This window comes from Thunnus albacares, chromosome 21 (genome assembly GCF_914725855.1).
Source record: "Thunnus albacares chromosome 21, fThuAlb1.1, whole genome shotgun sequence".
In the NCBI taxonomy this organism is placed as follows: Eukaryota; Metazoa; Chordata; class Actinopteri; order Scombriformes; family Scombridae; genus Thunnus; species Thunnus albacares.
The window spans coordinates 13,002,045-13,021,422 of NC_058126.1; the positions used below are offsets into that span (position 1 = coordinate 13,002,045).

The following is a 19,378-nucleotide window of genomic DNA, read 5'->3' on the forward strand; positions in this document are numbered from 1 at the left end:
TAGTTTGTTTTGTTGTTAGTTTAATAACTTTTGAGTTACAATGAAACCAAACCAGAGAAATCTCAAGAAGTACTACTTTATTGAACCGATCTTTGTGGTGCTTACTATATACAAACATACTGTGGATGTCACATTACATGATAATCAGGACAGGACAGACCATTGTGCATATGGATCACATGTCTGATCCACTTCTCATCAGAAAAATGAAGACCAGTTGAAACTCTTTAGTGCTGTTCTGTCTTTACTAACGGAAAGACACAGAAGATTCCTGCCTTTGAGGCAAATTTAATACCTAAGGCTTAAAAGTCGGAAAGCTTGAGAGGTACATGTTGGAACTTCACCAGAAGCACTGAAGGAAAACTTAATTATCGTAACGAGAAATGGAAATTTGTATGTCTGTTTAACAGTTTTCTTGTCTGAGAATCATACTTGTGTGTACTTGAAGCAAACAAGTAGATATAAAAACCCAGTGGCACTTGAAACCTGCATTAAAAGTATTCAGCTAAGTCATATTGTGGGTTTCCATTCCTCACAAATCCTTGCTACAAAAAGCGCGAGTACCATTTCCTCAACAAACAGGTGCCAGTTTATACCCTAAATACATTCGCTTCAAAGATAAAACCTTTCATTGGGTTTCACAATTCTTACATAATCCATATTTGTCTCCTGGTTGCAAAAGCTGATGCTAGACTGCTCTGAAAAGTTTTGGTTGCTCTACACTCTAGTGGAGAGTTCTGTAGTTGTGGTACGTACTAAACAGCAGGAACAGGGACATTGTTGGCCCAATATTTGGGGAAAATGACGTAATTGTGTAGGCGCTAGTTTTCCATCACTGAGCCTTCTCAGACAGGGAAAGACTAGCTTCCCTCTCTCTTTGTAGTTCCTCCCTCCATTTAGCTTTCTTCTCCATGTTTTGACCCGTTAGGGACTCGTGTCTGCCTGCAGCCTGTAACAAAATACAGAGGATGATATTTATATTCACCCTGAAACTCATCAGAAACAGCAATAACATTTAGATTGTTTCTTTCTTCTTAAAGACACAGCTACAAGCAAAATTTTAAGGACGCAAACTGTTCTTGAACATTATCCGAACCTCTCTTTTTGTAAACAAATACATAGAAAAACAATACATGCAAACACAAAGCTTTTGTCACTCACCCTTTTGCCCAGGAAGACCATCAACAAGCAGGCCCCTATTGTAGTCGCCATCATCACATAGCAGGCTTTCACTCTCATTCTGTTTCTGGCGGCGTCAATCATCTCGAACCTGTGGCGCAGGCAGGTGTACAAACATCAAAAACAATATTCTTATTAATGTACAGAAAATAATGTGGAAGACGTCAATCAGTGCTTATAGAAAGGCGTTTTTTTTTTCCCATACTGGGAGGTCTGCAGTTTGTGTGCGTGACAATCAGGTCTTTTATCACAACAGCAGATCACATGTGATCTCCACCCTGATGCCAGGGCGCCGTAATTACCTCCAGCCACAAGCACACGCCTCATTTGAACTGCAGCTGTCTTGGACGACCACCTACCCGCAGCAGCAGCAGCCGTTAGTTAGCTCTGTTCTTGTGATGTAACTTAACTAAATCAAGCAAAGTGCCAATCGGACGCGAGTGTGCTGGGAGGTCTGGTGTAAACAGGAAGAGGCTACTTACGACACAAGCTCTGGTATCTGGTCTGCTGTCTTGAAGCGTCCCGACCAGACCAAGATCTTCTTGTCCAACGGGGAGGGTCTGTAGCCTGGGATTCTAAACCCGGGGCGAGGTGCTGCAAGAAAGAACATAGCACGCATTAAGTCCACAAATCCGTCGAAAACAAACAGTGGATCCACATCCTGCGCAAAAAGCTGTGAAGTTCAATTTCACAAGCCCCAAGTCAGTAGCTGCATCACCCCAAACTGTGACCCGACTTCCTGTGTCCCTCTTTCCTTTGGGACTTTAGAAACGTTCACATACTGCCAATGACGGCAACAAACATCCTGTGAGGTACAAAATCCACTGACAAACATTTTAGAGATGTTTTATCTTTAAATAAATGGTTTCTAAGAAAAATAAGTTATCAGTTAAGTTGGTATTTATGTAGTAATTCAGTTCTTCAATTCTTTCAGTTTTCATGGATTTAATCAGATGTATAACACGGTATTCTGGATTAGAGGTTAAAATAGCAAAGGAGTCGTGGTGACTATCTGTGATTGAATTGATCCAGAACTCTACCATGTGCTGGAGCTGAAGGCGGAGGCTCTGCTTTGGCCTCCTGCGGTTTATTGCACATCCCTCTGTGGCTCCAGGTCTCACTGACCTGTCTGCTCCTCTGACCTGTCGAGATATTAAAACATGCAGAAAAAAAAAATCATTATCACAATTAGAGATGCAACTATTGATAATTATAGTCTTCTGATTATTTCTTTGAATAATTGATCAATTGTTTAGTAGATGAAGTGTTAAAAGAGTGAAAAGAAAAATGTCATTCACAATTTCTCAGAGCCTATGGTGATGTTTTCAGTTTGCTTGTTTTGTTTGACCTACTGTCCAAAACCTTAAGATATTCAATTTACTGTCACATATGATGAAGAAAAACAGCAAATCGGCAAATTTGAGGGGCTGGAAACAAAAAACATTTGGCATTTTTGCTTGAAAACTTACTGAAACAATTACAATCGACTAATCATTGAAGCTCTAATCACAATTAGTCAATTACTTAGTCTATTAACTGAAAAGTTATCAGCAACTATATTAAAATTCAAGTAATTCTCAATTAAGTGTTTTTTTTAAGCACAAATGCCAGAATTCACTGGTTGCGTCTTTAACCAATGTGACTATTTTTTCTGGCTTTTTTAGTCTTTTATGATAGTAAACTGAATATATTTTGGTTTTGGACCTACGACAATCGTAGAAAAAAGTAAGTTGTAAGTATTTATGCATTTCATGAGTTTAAAGGATGGGTTCACAATTTTTCAAGTCAGTTTTAAAACAGTCAAGTGCCAATATGAACACTGAAAGAGGTTTTCCTCGCTGTAAGCATTCCTCCTGTTCATACTGGCTATTAAAAGATCCCCTATTAAATGTGTTTACAGTTTAAGTGATGGAGGCCAAAATCCAGTGTCCACACAGTCATTTTGTGCAAAAATGCAATTAAAGGTTTATGAAAAGCTTATATGAGGCTTCAACAGTCTGAGTTTGTCATATCAAGTGGATATCTGACACATTTACAGTATTTTTAGCATCAAATGACCTGTTTGTGTTCCCTCGGACAGTGTTTCTCTGTTGAGCTGTGGTGGAAGCATAATAACAAAAAGAGGGACTTTGCCTCTAAAAAGACTAACGTTGAACGATATCTACTTGATTTGACTCATTTGGACGACTGAAGCTTCATATTAGTTTTTAAATACATTTTTGCACAGAACTTGCAGACTTGAAAAAAAAAACTGTGAACCTGTCCTTTAATAAGCACAAAAACACAAGATACTTCATAACATGCCGCCTAGTTTCACGATAAGAATAAGCCTAAAATATCGTATTACAATAAAACAAAGTCAGCTAGGTCAAAGTGTTTATATGTCCAGATCACATTTCATAATACAGGAACAACATCGGACTATCAACATGCTGTAACTGTCGGGTGACACACCTTTCACATCCGTATCAACCAAATGACAATAAGGTAATTTAACTGAATTACAGTTTAACAGGTGGCAAATAACGTCAAATGTGTTAAAATATTGTTGTGAGAGATTATTCTGCCTCTAGAGTTGCTAATTTAACGATGAAGTTACCAAAAGAAGACGAGGAGACGCAGATATAAATCGAAACAAACATAGAAATTCAAGTTAATTATACGAACCTAAGAGGTTGCCGATGGAAAGGCGAGACCTGACGAGATTCATGTTGGCTTTTTTAATAAAGTAAACAAGATTTAAATTAGTCTATCACGCCATGAAACCGCGCTGACACAAAGTCTCCGTCAGATGTTGAAAGTCAACTAGCTGCAGCTTTAAATGCAGCCCACTTGTGTCTACATGGTTAACCCTAGATCTGTGCAACTCTCGCGATATTTGTACGTGGTGTTTCTTCATTGTGTGCGTTGCACAAAATAATTATGTATTTTATGGTGTGACAGAACTGTGATTAAGGTCTGGTTAGGTTTATGAACAGAAAACACTTGTTTAGGGTTTGGATGAAGATCATGGTTTGTGTTAAAATGATCAGTCTCGCGAGATCTTTCGTGGGGTGACCATCAACAGGACCCCGTCACATAACCACAGGAGCCCGTGCAACACGCCTGATTGAAATAATCATCAAATAAGAATGTAATTGAAACCACATGATTTCACGGCGATGCAATCTTCTAACAAGAAGTACTTGCTGTGAAGTCCAGTCAAAGATCAGTGACAAAGGATTTAGAGTAATTTAATGTCAATCATCTAAATCTGTGTCATTGAGTTTATGTTTATATTTATGCATCAAAATATGCTATAATATGGTGATGACATGTTTCATGTTTTTTATTTCAGTCAATTTTTCATTGTACCACTTTGGAAAATGTGGTTTGAAATGTGGGACATCATGGTTTTACGTGCGACAGTCGAATATGTTGTTCTGTGCTGTTATTGTTATACATTGAATATAATATGAAGTATCAATAACATATGTCACTTTGTCAGGGGTCATCAGTTTACTCAATAGGGGTCCATTAATGAAAAAGGTTGGGAAACACCAGTGCATTTCATAACAAGTTATATATATATAACCAGTGGTGGAAGAAGTATTCAGATCCTTTTTTAAGTAAAAGTACCAATACAACGATGTAAAAATACTCCATTACAAATAAAAGTCCCAAATAAGTAAATAAGTATTAGAAGCAAAATGTATTTAAAGTATTGTGGTTTGAAGTAGTGGTTTGGTCCCTCTGACTGATTATTATATATGACATCATTAGATTATTAATACTGAAGCATCAGTGTAAACAGCATATTACCTCTAGCTGCTGGAGGTGGAGCTAGTTTGAACTACTTTATATACAGTTAGCTAGTTTAGACCTGTGGTTCCCAACCTAGGGGTCAGGCCCCTCCAAAGGGCCACCAGATAAATCTGAGGGGTCATGAGATGATTAATGGGAGAGGAAAGAAGAAAAAACAAAATTCTGATACACAAATCTGTTTTCAGTTTTTGGACTTTTCCTCTAATCTTTGATTTTTGCTGAAATATTGGATCATTTGAACATTTTTTAAAATTAAACCATGTGAGAAGTTTAGACGTAAAAATCACTATTTGGTGGAGCTGTTAACAACTCATAGACATCTGAAATGTGACCCCAACTACACGCTGATTTTTGTAAGACGTTGGAAGCCAAAAAGGCTGGAAACCACTGGTTTCATCTTTAACAATGTGTTGTATTTTAAAAGCATGTTATATTATCCATTGAGTCAAATCTTCATCTGAAAAGTAACTAAAGCTGTCAAATAAATGTAATGGAGTAGAAAGTACAATATTTCCCTCTGAATGTAGCGGAGCAGAAGTATAAAGTAACATCAAATGGAAATACTCAAGTTAAGTACAAGTACCTCAAATTTATACTCGAGTAAATGTGGTTACTTGCCACTACTGTGTATCTAATTAATTCGATGCCGCGCTTATTTAAATAGAGACATTAACGAAAGTTATTGCGAGTCAAACCTGCTGATATTATGAATTAATTGTGTAGATATAATATAATGTGGTATATTTATATATTTAGCTTGACCGAGGCGGATTTCATTCAGGCACTGTGTTGAACACCTCACGCTGTGAATGGAGAGGACCGGCGCAGTCAACTATGGCGGCGCATGATGGGACTTTAAACTGTGAGGACTTTTCAATGTTTCAGGTAATTAAAACGTAGGATTCATCGGTTTGTACAAACGTGTCACGCAACTGCAGCGACCCGAACCCAGTCTGTGCTGTTTGTTTTCCGTGTAATGATCTGTGGAGGTCTCACTGTGTCAGAGTCTCTGTCAGCTCTGCACATCAATGTCATAAAACTAACCTGGTGAAGCTGTTTAACTGACTTTCTGTGTCCACTAGTGGACAGTAACTAAGTACATTTACTGAAGTACTTTATACTTCCACTCCACTACATTTCAGAGGGAAATACTATACTTTCTACTTCACTACATTTATTTGACAGCTTTTAGTTACTTTTCAGATGAAGATTTGACACAATGGATAATATAAAAAGCCTTTAAAACACAACACATTGTTTATTATTATTAAGATTTATTCACTCGGGAAATCTCATTAAGATCTTCTGCAAGAGAGACCTGACAACAGGTTACAAATAAGACAGTCGCAAAACAATCATACACTCTCAGACACACTGCTTAAAACAATCACAAACATTATGAAGAATATTAGCTACTACAACTTTAAAGTCCCTCAGAGGAACAAGTGTTACTAACTTTAAGATGTGTTGCAGTTTATTCCAGTAGGAAGGTGCATAGTACTACTAGAAACCAGTCTTCCCCAGTTCAGAGTTTGTTTGAGGAACTTTTAAAGCCAACCTGCTCTGTGACCTCATGTTATCAGCTCTGAGCTCAACTAAAGATGTTGAAAGACTCTACAACTTAAATTGTGCCCAGTGTAACGTTTTTCCCCACTGGCTCACTTGGCCAGTAGATCAGAGTTTTACAGGCCTCTTTTAGATTTTCACTGGCCCTGCAGCCAAAAAATGAGAATAAGTCTTTTTTTTCCATAATTTTGCTGATTTACTCGTTGTATACATAACAGCGTACAACAGTGAAGTTCCCTTTAAATTTGGTTGTTTTCCTTTAATCATGGATATGTATTATAATTATATATTATAATTAACTTTCTGCCGATTGACTAATCATTGCAGCTCCACATTGCTTAATTTTTAGGGGTTCACAAGCCAAAAAAGGTTTAAGCTACTCATAAAGAGGTGGAGGTGAGCTATGTTAATAGGCCCATTTAGTGCAAGAATGCAGGCATCAAAAGGAACATAATATATGACTTTTGGTCCAGGTGGCATCCTAGTCACCCCTGACTCCCTGAACTGGCTCCTTTTCAAAGTGAAGGAGCAGTCACTACTTCTCCAAACTGCTCCCCCTGTCCTCAAGGATGAGCCTGGACACTCATTTCAGTTGTTTCTGTGTTTTTATACATGCAGACTGTATGCAAATCTCATGGCCTTTTTGTTGCCGTGACAGTTACATTACTACCAGCGCTGTACAATCTGCCTGTCACAATCCGTCTTAACCTCAATCACAACCCTGAGTTCTTTGATGCTTTTAGTTGACCGTCTCTGTCCCGTGTTTCTCAGGAGGTGCTGAAGGTGATGCGCACCATAGATGACCGTATCGTCCACGCTCTGAACACCACCGTGCCCACAGTCTCCTTCTCAGGCAAAGTGGATGCCACGCAAACATGCAAACAACTCTATGAATCTGTAAGTGTGTCATCATGACTAAAATAATGTGTTTGTAGGGTATCACTTCCTGGCTTTTTCACGTTAATGACCTACATGCTACATTTGATGTGTTTCTTGTCCGTCATGTGCCACACAGATGATGGAGGCCCACCTGAGCAGAGACAAAGCTATCAAGGCTTGTATAGCCCAGACATCTGAGGTTGTGGGACAACTGCGTGAAGAAAGAGCGAATGACAGCGAAAACCTGGCACTCATTAAACAGCTAAGAAAGGAGCAGACCAAAGTAATTCCTGTTTCTGACACTAGAGAGCCTCAAATACAAAGATGTGAGCAGTGCAGTTGGTCCATCTGCATCAATCAATCAAACTTTATTTATATAGCACTTTTCATACAATTCAAATGCAATATACAGTAAAATACCAAAATTAAAACAAGGTAACTTGTAAAATGAAAATGAAAGAAAAAGATTTAATAAAACCTACTTTAAAAGAATTAATTGAATAAGAGAGCAATCAAAGATAATAATAATAATAATAATGATAATAATAATAATAATAATTTTATTTGTATAGCACCTTTCGTACAAGAAATGCAGCTCAAAGTGCTTTACAACAAAAATTACACAACAAGGACATAAAAGCATGTAGAAAAAAACATTGATGGAAAATCAAATTAAAAGTAAAACCCACTTGATAAAGTGAAACTAAAATACATAGAATGCATAATAATAAAGGGATGAAATATGATAAGAACAACTTAAAGTATAGAGTGTATCAAATAAATTAAAATATAACATTTTAAAAGTGCAGAAGAGAGCAAGTGCAAAGCTATTTAAATGCTCAGGTAAAGAGATTTCAGTTTTAAGCTTTTGTTTGAAAGTATCTAGTGAGCTGGTTTCCCTGATATCTATGGGCAGTGTGTTCCATAGTTTGGGGGCGTTATTGACAAAGGCTGCGTCACCGATCTTCTTTCGGCTGTTGCTGGGAACCTTCAATAAACCAGCAGTAGATGATCGCAGTGTTCTTGAGGGCAAGTAGCTAACAAGGGATTTGGCGATACAGTTTGGTCCTTGCCCATTTAGGGCTTTGTATATAAGGAGCAGGACCTTAAAGTCAATTCTAAATATTACAGGATAAGATAAGGAAATTGTAATAAAATAGGCCTCATTTGGACCTCAGCCAAGAAAAACAAAGCAAGACATTGAAATGTTTGAGCTACTGTTACATATTGTAACTCTCCAAGGGTTTAAACACTTGATGTCTAGCCATGCAAGTAGTTGTAGTGTTTCATTTGTGGTGCTCAAAGCATTAAAAAAAAGTGACATTTAAAAACTCAACTGCAAGTCCTGGTTACTCACTGACATCATTAAAGATTGTTTTCATAGGGACTATGTCTTCAGTAGAAGGTAGTTCCAAGTTTGTGGATTATCCAAAGGAATCAGGACGTTTTGCAATTGAGAATACACATTACTGTTATGTTTTTTAAATTCAGTCTACTTGCCATGAGGAGTCAGACTCAACATGTGAAAACAGTTATGTAACGTCTCCTGTGGCTGTGGAAGGAAAATCCTGATGACGTCACAGTGATGTCATCTGGACCATCTTGGATTGCGTTCAGAGACTCAATTTAGAACAAAAAGCTTACGTTACGAATTGGAGGTGTGTAGTTTGAAAGAAGTGGTGAGGGGGATCTAATGAAAGATGCTACTGGGTTGCATTATGGGAAATGCAGTTTAGGCGGCTTGACCCATGCTAGGGACTAAAAGTCAGGATATTTTGGCCTCTGTTACTCAGATTTTCATGATTCTTTTGTTAATCTGTCTCTCGTGAGTCCCCCAACTTTATGAAAGTGCAATACTAAATCACCAGAGTGCCCTTTAAATGTAATTTTCCTGCACTATGAGCATCACCAACAAAAGTATTTCCTCCTCCACTGAATTGGTATAGTGACAGTAGAGCTGCAATGATTAGTCAATTAATCAATCAACTATTTTGGTAATTAATGAATCATTTTGAGTCATTTTCTAAAAGAAAAAAAAATACCCAAATCTCTTGTTCCAGCTTCTGAAATGTGAATATTTTCTGGTTACTTTAGTCTTCTATGATAATAAAATGGAATATTTTAGGGTTTTGGATTACTGGACGGGACAAAACAAGACATTTTAGGTTGCATCTTGGGTTTTGGGAATCAGTAATTTGACATTGTTAAAGACCAAACAACTAATTGATAAATTGAGAAAATAATCAACAATCAACAGATTTTAAAAGACTGTGAGTTGCAGCCCTAGGTGACAGAAAGTTTAGACATGGGTATCTCAAAACTTGGACAAACAAAACAAACTATTTGACCAACTGTGTCTGCATGGTTAAATACCACCAGTGACCAATGAGAAAATATGTTTTTATTTTGTTTTTTGCGATTTAGGTGAGTAGGGTTATTAAAACAATTTTGTGGCATACAAAACATGCTTAATTGTATATTTAACTATCATCAGACTGTCAGTGAAAATAATGCAGCTTTTGTTTTTGTTTCCTCCAGTTAAAGCTTATGCAATCAGAGCTGAATGTTGAAGAAGTCGTCAATGACAGAAGTCTGAAGGTACACTCACTATTATCACTATTATCATTTACCCACAGTGTCTTATAATCCCACATTCTCTCTTATATGTTACTTATTCATGTTGTTTTTCTCTCTGTTTAGGTTTTCAGTGAAAGGTGCAGAATCCACTACACACCCCCGAAGGTGAAGTGAAGCTCTGCATGACGAGAGGAGCCGCTTCACTCAAGGGTTGAATCCAGACTGGAGCTGAAACTGTGACCTGCTGCTGCGTGCCGACTGCAGGCTGTTCACCACGCAGACCACTCTGACCTCTTCTCCACCTCACTCATATTCCATTGTGGTTATTGTGCTGCATTAACATCACTGTAAAACATCACTGTGTGGTTCTTGAATGAGAAACATTGTACAAAAAGAGTCTTTTTTTTAAAGATAATGAAATGTTTTCAAGTGAAGCTTGTTGTCTGTGATTTCATTTCATTTGAGATTTAATGTCAGGAAAATTGGGAGACAAGATTTCAGTCAGTGTCAGTGCTTTTCCTCATTTTAGATCAAATGTATGATCTAAAGTATTTGTGAAATCTTTGTCCCCCTCCTGAGCACCTGTAAGAAGTAACTGACAATTTAATTTAAAAATAATTAAATTTGACGCCCACGAGAAAATCCAATTCATTAGTATGGTGCAATTTAAAGCTGGAATGTGGGACTTTGGTCTCCCCCTTCTGGCAGTGAGAGTTACGGGGGGTACCGGGCTGTGGTTACCTGACACAGGCATGCAGCACACTCTCACCCCAAATGACAGGCACACAGAGAGAGCTGGTAAAAACGCATATATTTTCATAGTCCACCGGCCCATCGGGATTTGTCCCAGTATGCCTGATGGCCAGTACACCACTGAACGTAACCCACTGTTGCAGTTGTAAAACGGTGGATAAATTGTTTTAGCGTCACAATTTTTTACTATAGTCAATTTACTTAAGTCAATTTTTAACTATCAGAATTTGATCCATTCAGTCCGGTAACATTTGGAAAGTCTAGAAGAGCCGCACCAATAACAGCCAAAGGGCCAGCGCGGGAATGTCGTGCCAGACATGAGATTTAAAAACTCTGTATATTGTGAAATACAGAGAGATTTACCTAGTGATGATAGACTTAATCAGCATTGTGTGAACTATTTTGACAAGGGCTTGAAAGTAACGGACGTTCATTAATATGTAAAAGTTCCGCAGTTCCTGTTAAACAACAGCCAGACTTAATCAGGTAGATGAGTCACCTTTTTTATTTGTAAAAATTTCTGCCCAGCAAGACGGCCTCTACTTTAAAACTCCCCAGAGGAAAAGAGACAGTCACAAGAATCACAACAAATCCTTTTTGTGATTTTGATGCTTTCTTTATTCATTCTTTGAAAACACTAAATATTTGCCTATTACATTACTTTGCTGAACATTTGAAACAGATTATGTAATCACTTTAAAAAGGTGTGAGGGGGTCCTCGTTGGTTTTGTTCTCCTGTACGTCTTTCAGTTCAACTGCTCCTCCATTAAAATCAAGTGCTTCAAAGACACTCAGAAGAATGTAGTTGTCTCCTCCTACATGAACCTGCAGGAAAGAGGAAAACAGGACATCTAGATGAATATATTTCTCTTGATCTCTCATTGCAATTAATTCAGTTCATAATCAAGTTTGAAGTTTGTTTATTGTTACATGTCAATACACAAGTATAAGAGTAAAAATCTTAGGTTTCAGCCCCTCAACAAAAAGAAATATTTAAAATATATCACATTATTCATTACCTTGATGATATAGTTTGTTCCAGCCACAGTCTGTCTGCTGTATTTTACAGCTACAAATTCTTTGAAATTCTTCCCTGTTTCCTTTTCTACTTCGGGTTTCACCTGTTAATAAAGGAAATAACCACAAATCCAGAAAGAGATGAACACCAGAGTGTCTGTGGAGATGTGAAGAAGGTAGTTTGATAACTTACCTGATCACAGAGCTTCTGAGTTTCCTTAGTGGCATCTCTTGTCTCACTGAATCCTCCAGTGATAGGCATAATGAGGTTTGTTGAAGTTATCAAAGACGTCAGCTGTCTGGTTTTAAGAGTCTCAATGCAGGTGTTCAGTTTCAACTTTTCACATGTATTTATACTGTGTAACTACACCTGGAAGGTGGCTCCACTTCATGTTGGGTGGAGTTACATCTCATGATTGTGGTTATAGTTTTGTTCCTCCCATTTCCCCCACCAATTCCAGTTTGCATTGTGGGTAAACAAAAGTGGATGTTTCTGTTCTTACAATTCAGATTTTTATCACTTTGAATAGGTAAATAAGCCCTAAAATTCAATTTTAGATGATAAATGCATGTACTATTAAGGTTGGGCATCCTAATTCTCCATAACACCATGATCTCTGAACATTTCCATTTAATCTCAGTCATAAGTACAGTGCCAGTAAAATGTTTGGACACACTTTGACTGGTTCTGTATGTATGAAAACTTTTTTCCTCCTCCATGACATATTCCAGAAGTAGTTGACAATAAGAAACTGTTTCCTGGTTTGTATAGTTAGAAGTTTTTGAATTTTAAGATTTGATCGCAGTTCAGTTAAACATCAAATCAACCCCAATCCCATCTTCATAATTACTCTGCATCACTCTGTAACCTGTAGTACAGTGAAAGGATCCTCACATTTGCAGACAGTTATGTGTATCCGCTCATTTACAGAAAGCACCTTATAGAAATATTTAGATTTTGATGTCTACAATTCTGTAAGAAAATAGAAATTGTTTTGTGCAATTAAAACAACTGCCAGACTTAGTTAAGACATCTGAGATGACATTTTGATTCATGTCATTGTCTCAGCAAACTGCAAAAAATTGCAAAAACATTTATTTTTTAACAATGAGGAAAACCTACTGCTGCATTTAAGAGTTACAACAAATCAACAATCTTTTACAAAGAAGTGCATTTAACTTGCTCCTCTCCAGCAGCAGCGGCAGCAAATAACAGCAAATATCTTTGTATGTTTTATCACACTGGACATGAACACTGCTTGTAACATTATTATAGAGGAATGTTGTCCTATGTGACTGCAGCCAGGCTGAAAGGTTAGAAAAGATATGAGAAATATCAGAATCATTGTTTGCATTGATTTGATGATTAATGCATGTAGCATGAAGGTGTGGCGACCTCATTCTCCTGGGAATAATGAGGCAACATGAACTCTGAACATTTCCACCCTCTGTACCAAGTCGTTCATGACAGTTCACACAAGTGTGTTTTTATTTTCACCTCAACACAAGTTATTTCTTCATAGTCCACAGATCTTATTGTTAACAAAAAACAAAACAATGTCACATGCAGTCAAAAGTGCATGTTCAAGTTCAAGTTCAAGTTTATAATTTGTCCCAAATGGGGGATTTGTGCTGCAGCAACCATAAAAACACATAGCAAATAGCCACAGAAACATACACCAGTTTACACAGACCACTAAGTATCCACCGTAACCCCTGAAGACATTGGCATTCCACTACAAATATAATGCACTGCCCCTCAATATTAATAATTGTCACAGTTTCTGTATCAGTATCATCATCATCATCACCATCTACGAGGTAGTGAGCTAATAAACAACAGCAGCAGCTACCTCTTTCTGCCAACAGCATTCAAGGCTCGAATGGAGACAGAGATCAAGCAATTTTTGTACCTGTTTTTTGTGGTTATAGTGGTACTTAAACATAGGGCAGATGGTAACAGCTTGCACTCTACTTGCCACCTTCACAATCTTATCATTCTTCTGTTTGACAGCGAGGTTGCCATATCAGCAGATTATAGAAAATGAGATAACAGACTCAGTTCTACAGAACTCTCTACAGATCAGAAAGTTCTACAGAGACTGATAATTACACCTTGAGGTGGACGGGCAGTCCACGCCTTTACTTGAAGAGTTTACCAACTTTTATGTAAACAGTGTCACGGCTCTTGTCAATCAGATATAATTGTCTTTTTTTATTGTCTTTAAGCAAAAAGGCGTTGCTGGCCTTTGATATACAGCTGAGGGGGTCGTCTGAAGTATATAAAGTGGAAATCTGATATGAGTGGAATATGAGTGGAAATAATGTAGCATAGAATATTTTCAACCAGAGCTGCAACGATTAGTTAATAAATCAATTAGTCGTTTAGTCCATTAGTTGATTGGGAACTATTTTGATGATAGATTAATCGTTTAACCCTCCTGTTGTCCTCCTGGGTCAAAATTGACCCGAAGACAACAGGTGTCATTATGTGCTGTCATCAAAAAAATTGAAATGGTTTCAAAACAATATCCTGACTAAACTTTTACATATACCAGTCTGCCATAATCCATCGACATATTTTCCTCTGATCTCAGCTATAGTTAAAATAATTTGTATAATAAGTTTAGTTAGGATACTGTTTTGAAACCATTTCAATTTTGTTGATGACAGCACATAATGACACCTAACCAGGATTACAGGAGGGTTAAGGCATTTTTTTCAAGCAAAAACACCAAACATTTAATAGTTTTAGGTTCTCAAATTTGAGAATTCAATGCTTTCTGTGGTCTTACCCTATAGTGAATTGAGACCAGAAATTTTATGACCTCGTCCTTGTTCTGTAGGATACTTTTTTGATGTTTTTTGATGTTTTATTGACTAAACAATTAATAGATAAATCAAGGAAATAAAATAATCGGCAGATTGGTCCATAATGAAAATCATCGTTAGTTGCAGCCCTACTTTCAACATGATCACATTAGAAATATACAATGGGGTCATCTTTCCCCAAATCCTCCAGTACATCATGCAACACAACATCTGCTCCAGTACACATGAGCCTTTTGAAGACTTTGAGATGAAGATATTTGTCTCTTCCTATGTCAACCTGGACCAATTCAATTCCTCTTTTTAACACTAGAGGGGGCAAAACACACCAAAACTGTGACAATTGAGCCGTGTGAGAAAACTTGAGACAGACATTGAGATTAATTTAACACAATAAAAATGACAAAGATTTACAATGAAAGTATTTATCACCATAAGCACAAGCACAACACAGTAGTTGAAAAGAAAGATATATCAAACAAAGAGCAAAACACCAGTTAAAGAAAGTGAGAAAATATAAGTACTAAGAAGTTTTTTGGGTTTTTTTTTAGAAATGTGAATTTATTGTGACAGTTAAAAACTCTTTTCAGTTTCAGCTTTGGGATCATTTGATTAGCAGAACTGAGAGATTTTAAGTTACTATATGCTCAGAACAATTTTGACTGTTGAATTATTGTAAGGCTAACTGTTAAGTATTTCACTCTTTCTTCTTTTACTCTTGTAGAAGTAAAAAGAGTAATTCATGTACTAATTCATTTTTATACAAACTTTTGTCCAATTTTTGTTTATGGTATTTTTTCTGATTTGTTACCATTGTATTTGTTGTCCAATACTGTTTTTACAGTTTCACAATTACTTCCAGTAAAAACTTCAAAGGCAATCCTCTGTATTCAACTTTAATTGGACATATGTTTAATTGGCTGTATAGTTATGCAGTGAGGGCAGAAGACTGATATGTGCAACATAGAAGTGTAATGTTATTTTTAAAAAAGTACAGTGGCCTTGTGGCAGTTTCAAGCTTTGTGTTTTAAATGTAAAACTATCATTAGGAGCAGCTAAAGATTTCAAGAATCAGCAGATAATAAAACAGCTAAAGGCCTAAAGAACACTTGTCAACACCCAAATCTTTCAACGGCATGCAAACAACTTAAAGGTCAGGTTCACAATTTTTCAAGTCCGTCTTAAAACAACAGTCAGGTGCCCAAACGAACACTGAAAGAGGTTTTCCTCGCTGTAATCATTCCTTCTGTTCGTACCAGCTATTAAAAGATTTGCTTCAAATGTGCTTTCAATGTAAGTGATGGGGACCAAAATCCACAGTGTCCAAACAGTCATTTTGTGCAAAAATGTATTTAAAAGTTTATCTGAAGCTTATATGAGCAGTCTGAGTTAGTCATATCAAGGGGATATCATTTACAGCCTTTTTAGCATCAAATTCCCTCTTTGTGTTTCCCTGTTGAGCTGTGGTTGAAGTATAGTAACAAAAAGGAGGACTTTGGCACTAAAAAGACTGTAGAAAAATATCTACTTGATTTGACTCATTTGGATGGTCGAAGCTTCATATTAGCTTAAGATAAACTTTTAAATATATTTTTGCATAGAAGGAGGACTTTGGATTTTGTCCCCCATCACTTACATTATGAAGGGATCTTCTAATTCCTAGAGTTATCGCAGCCCTCTCTAAAACTATGATGCAGGTTGACATTTATCACTTGCATTCCCTGCTCTCATTCAGTTCACATCACTGTCCAGTGGCCAATTTGCACCATTGCCTCATTTATGTAAATATTAACACTGGATGGGACACAAATTGAAAGAGTTTCCTCTTATAAATAACTTGGGTTCTGGATTGATGATAAGCTGTGCTTCAAAAAGCACATTAATGAGCTAACAAAATCACTAAAAGCAAAACTATCATTCTTTTACAGAAATAAGACTTGTTTTACCCGGAAACTGCAGAAAACAAATTGTTCGATCAACCTTTTTATCTGTTTTGGACTATGGCGATACAATTTATAAGCATACTTCTGCCGCGACTCTTAAATCTCTTGATTCAGTATATCTTTCAGCTCTAAGATTCATAACTGGAGATAGCTTCAGAACACATCATTGTACATTATATCAGAAAGTTGGCTGTGAGAAGGGAACAACAACACTGTATTCTATTTATTTACAAAGCATTACTGGGCAAACTTCCTACATATATCTTTTCAATTACAGATCACTTTCTCTCTACACTAGATCCCATGACTATTTGATTCTTGAAGAACATCATGTTAATACTGAAATTGGAAAACTGGCTAAAATGGAAGAGCTGATCCCTTATACTCATTTCAATTATCTGTTGGCAGATTTGGTACAGTGTGAATGTGCTTTTTATGAATGATGTTGAGGTCTCTGACTGAATGTCGTCTCTGTTTGTATGATTGCTGTAAATCTTGTTGTTTTTTATTTCAAATAAACTTTGTTTTTATCTTTTCTGTATGTTCTGTACTCACGGCAGCCTTGGAAAAGAGAGCATACTGTCAATGGCCCCTCCCTACAGAAATAGAGGTTAATAAAATTTATTTCCAGAGGGAATGATGCACCTTACACCCAAAGAATTTAAAAACACTCCCATTTGCCTCATTGTTAAATAACATATAATTATTTGCCTTTATATTAAAGACACAATTCCCAACGCAGCAAATCCTAGCTTTGTTTTATATACAACAAAATTGTTGTAATCATTGCTGTATGTTTATCATGACATTTATATTATTATTTATATATATAAATTTATATTTATATTTTTATTATTACTATTATTTCCAACAGTGACATTTGTCGTTTTTGGGTTTTTTTTTTACTGTTTCTTATCTTAAAGTTTGGGCTGGGAGGTTACAAATGTTTCTCATTTGCATAAAAAAGCAGTAGAATGATGACCATGATGTCCTGATATAAACAACAGTGAACTTAGTGGAGGAATCACTACTCAACCTCATGTTGTGGCAAATCATAAAAAAAAAAATTATAACACAGAACTGTGGGAATCACCAGAGATGACAAAGTTACTGATTGTTATTGATTATTGTCATTTAAAAAAAAGCTAAAGTTAACTACGCAGTCTAAAAGTGTTGAATGAGCCTTTTGTCTATCTTACAGACTAACATATATAAACAATAAAACAATAAAACAATATAAATCATTAGATTAGATAAGATTTATTCTTGACATCCATGTTGATCTTGATGTCCACATGATAATTTATATCATTGTGGTTTGGGAACTAATGGATTGTTACTTGAAGACCTACTTCATGTTTTGTGTTCAGAGGCAAGAAAGAAAGTAAGGACATTTACTCAAGTACTGTACTTTAGCTCAGGTGAGGTACTAGTTTGTTTTTCCACCACGTTTTAATTTACATCAGCATTTAAACAGTTTAGTACAACTTCTCTACATAGTACTGCCAGTACTTTGTGTTTACTTTTATTCAGGTAAATCTTTAAATGAAGGGTTTCTACTGCCTTTTCACAGCAGACATTTTGACATTCACAGTATGAAAAACACAGGTGTAAACATTAAACTTAATGATGGCTGTCATGGTTACTGGGACACTTGGATAGAAAGGAGTCATTGTTAATGTTATTAGTAACACCAGTGCTTTTCCCACTATGACAACTCAAAACGTCTGCTGTGTAAAAGGCCTTATGGAATATCTTTCATTTTGTTGCTACTTTTGCTCAAGTAAATGATTCTTCACGACAGTTTAGAGGGAAACTATTTTACAAACAGGTACAGATAATCCCTGCATGCTTTATGTTTTTGTAGTATCTCTTTCGGTGCTGTACTTTTTAGGCATTGTCTACCTTTCTACGTTAAGAAAGAGGCATCACTTGGGTTTTAACAACGTTTCGCTTATGAGTTATTGATCTGGGAAGTTTGAACCTGTGAATATATTTCCAACTTAATGTGGTGCTGTTTTTTTGCCCCTTCTGGCACTTGGTGCCCTATAAGCACAGCGCGTGATGTGCATCATGTATAACAGTGGCGCTGCTGCAGATTCATTTTCTATGACCCATTTTCTACAAAAGAAATGTCAACTATTTTATTAGTTTCAATATATCGAGGGCTTGGAGCCAAAGGGGCCTAAGTGCCATGTGCGGCTAATATGAGTTTTATATATCAAATTAAAGCTCTCAGTGAGATCTTCGCAGTGCCAAAAGGACACAACTGAAATGATGACCCACAAGTTGTGATTAAAAGAAAACAGAAAGGTGTAACAGTAAAAGTCAGTGCAAAAAGGGCGTAAGCTCACTTGCGCCCTTTTGGCACTGAGCAAAGCATTGTGGGTACAACATTCTAACAACACTTAAGTCTAATTGGCTGAGAGGAAAGCATGGTCAAACGTTGAAAATAAATATTTGACAGCAGGTTTTAATGAGTTTGATGGAAGATGAACCAGATGAAATAGATGATCTTGATATCGACTTTGAGCCAGAAGGTAAATTCTTTTATACTTTTCTCACTCATCATTAGCATGCGAACAGTCCGAGCATGCTAGCAACATGATCGCAACATGATCATATCTTAATTAGTATTCTATGTCAATATTACATTCATGAAAATAGGTTAATATTGCCATAAAATGATTAGGCCTCTAGATTCAAAATGTTATTTTAAAACTTAAGAGTGTAAACTGGCCAGAATGAACAGTGGCATTAGCTAAAGTTAGCCTATGAATGCTATAATGTGTACACTATGTTATGCATACATGCTATGTACCCTACATACA

General features: G+C 36.6%; 3 protein-coding genes across 3 annotated transcripts; 1 reads left to right on the plus strand and 2 right to left on the minus strand.

Annotated features, from left to right (window-relative positions):
• Positions 1 to 62: 62 nt before the first annotated feature.
• fam162a (family with sequence similarity 162 member A) lies at positions 63 to 4,008 on the minus strand. Its single transcript, XM_044339053.1, has 5 exons — positions 3,847 to 4,008; positions 2,220 to 2,321; positions 1,662 to 1,773; positions 1,162 to 1,270; positions 63 to 949 (listed from the first exon to the last, which is right to left on the minus strand). Exons 1-5 carry the CDS (start codon positions 3,887 to 3,889, stop codon positions 833 to 835), a joined length of 483 nt encoding a protein of 160 aa, XP_044194988.1. The 5' UTR covers positions 3,890 to 4,008; the 3' UTR covers positions 63 to 832.
• A 1,747-nt stretch (positions 4,009 to 5,755) lies between these two features.
• Positions 5,756 to 10,439, plus strand: mix23 (mitochondrial matrix import factor 23). Its single transcript, XM_044339055.1, has 5 exons — positions 5,756 to 5,868; positions 7,321 to 7,446; positions 7,565 to 7,711; positions 9,967 to 10,026; positions 10,129 to 10,439. Exons 1-5 carry the CDS (start codon positions 5,818 to 5,820, stop codon positions 10,177 to 10,179), a joined length of 435 nt encoding a protein of 144 aa, XP_044194990.1. The 5' UTR covers positions 5,756 to 5,817; the 3' UTR covers positions 10,180 to 10,439.
• A 669-nt stretch (positions 10,440 to 11,108) lies between these two features.
• LOC122972788 (cystatin-B-like) lies at positions 11,109 to 12,883 on the minus strand. Its single transcript, XM_044340122.1, has 3 exons — positions 11,969 to 12,883; positions 11,778 to 11,879; positions 11,109 to 11,583 (listed from the first exon to the last, which is right to left on the minus strand). Exons 1-3 carry the CDS (start codon positions 12,035 to 12,037, stop codon positions 11,455 to 11,457), a joined length of 300 nt encoding a protein of 99 aa, XP_044196057.1. The 5' UTR covers positions 12,038 to 12,883; the 3' UTR covers positions 11,109 to 11,454.
• Positions 12,884 to 19,378: the final 6,495 nt, after the last annotated feature.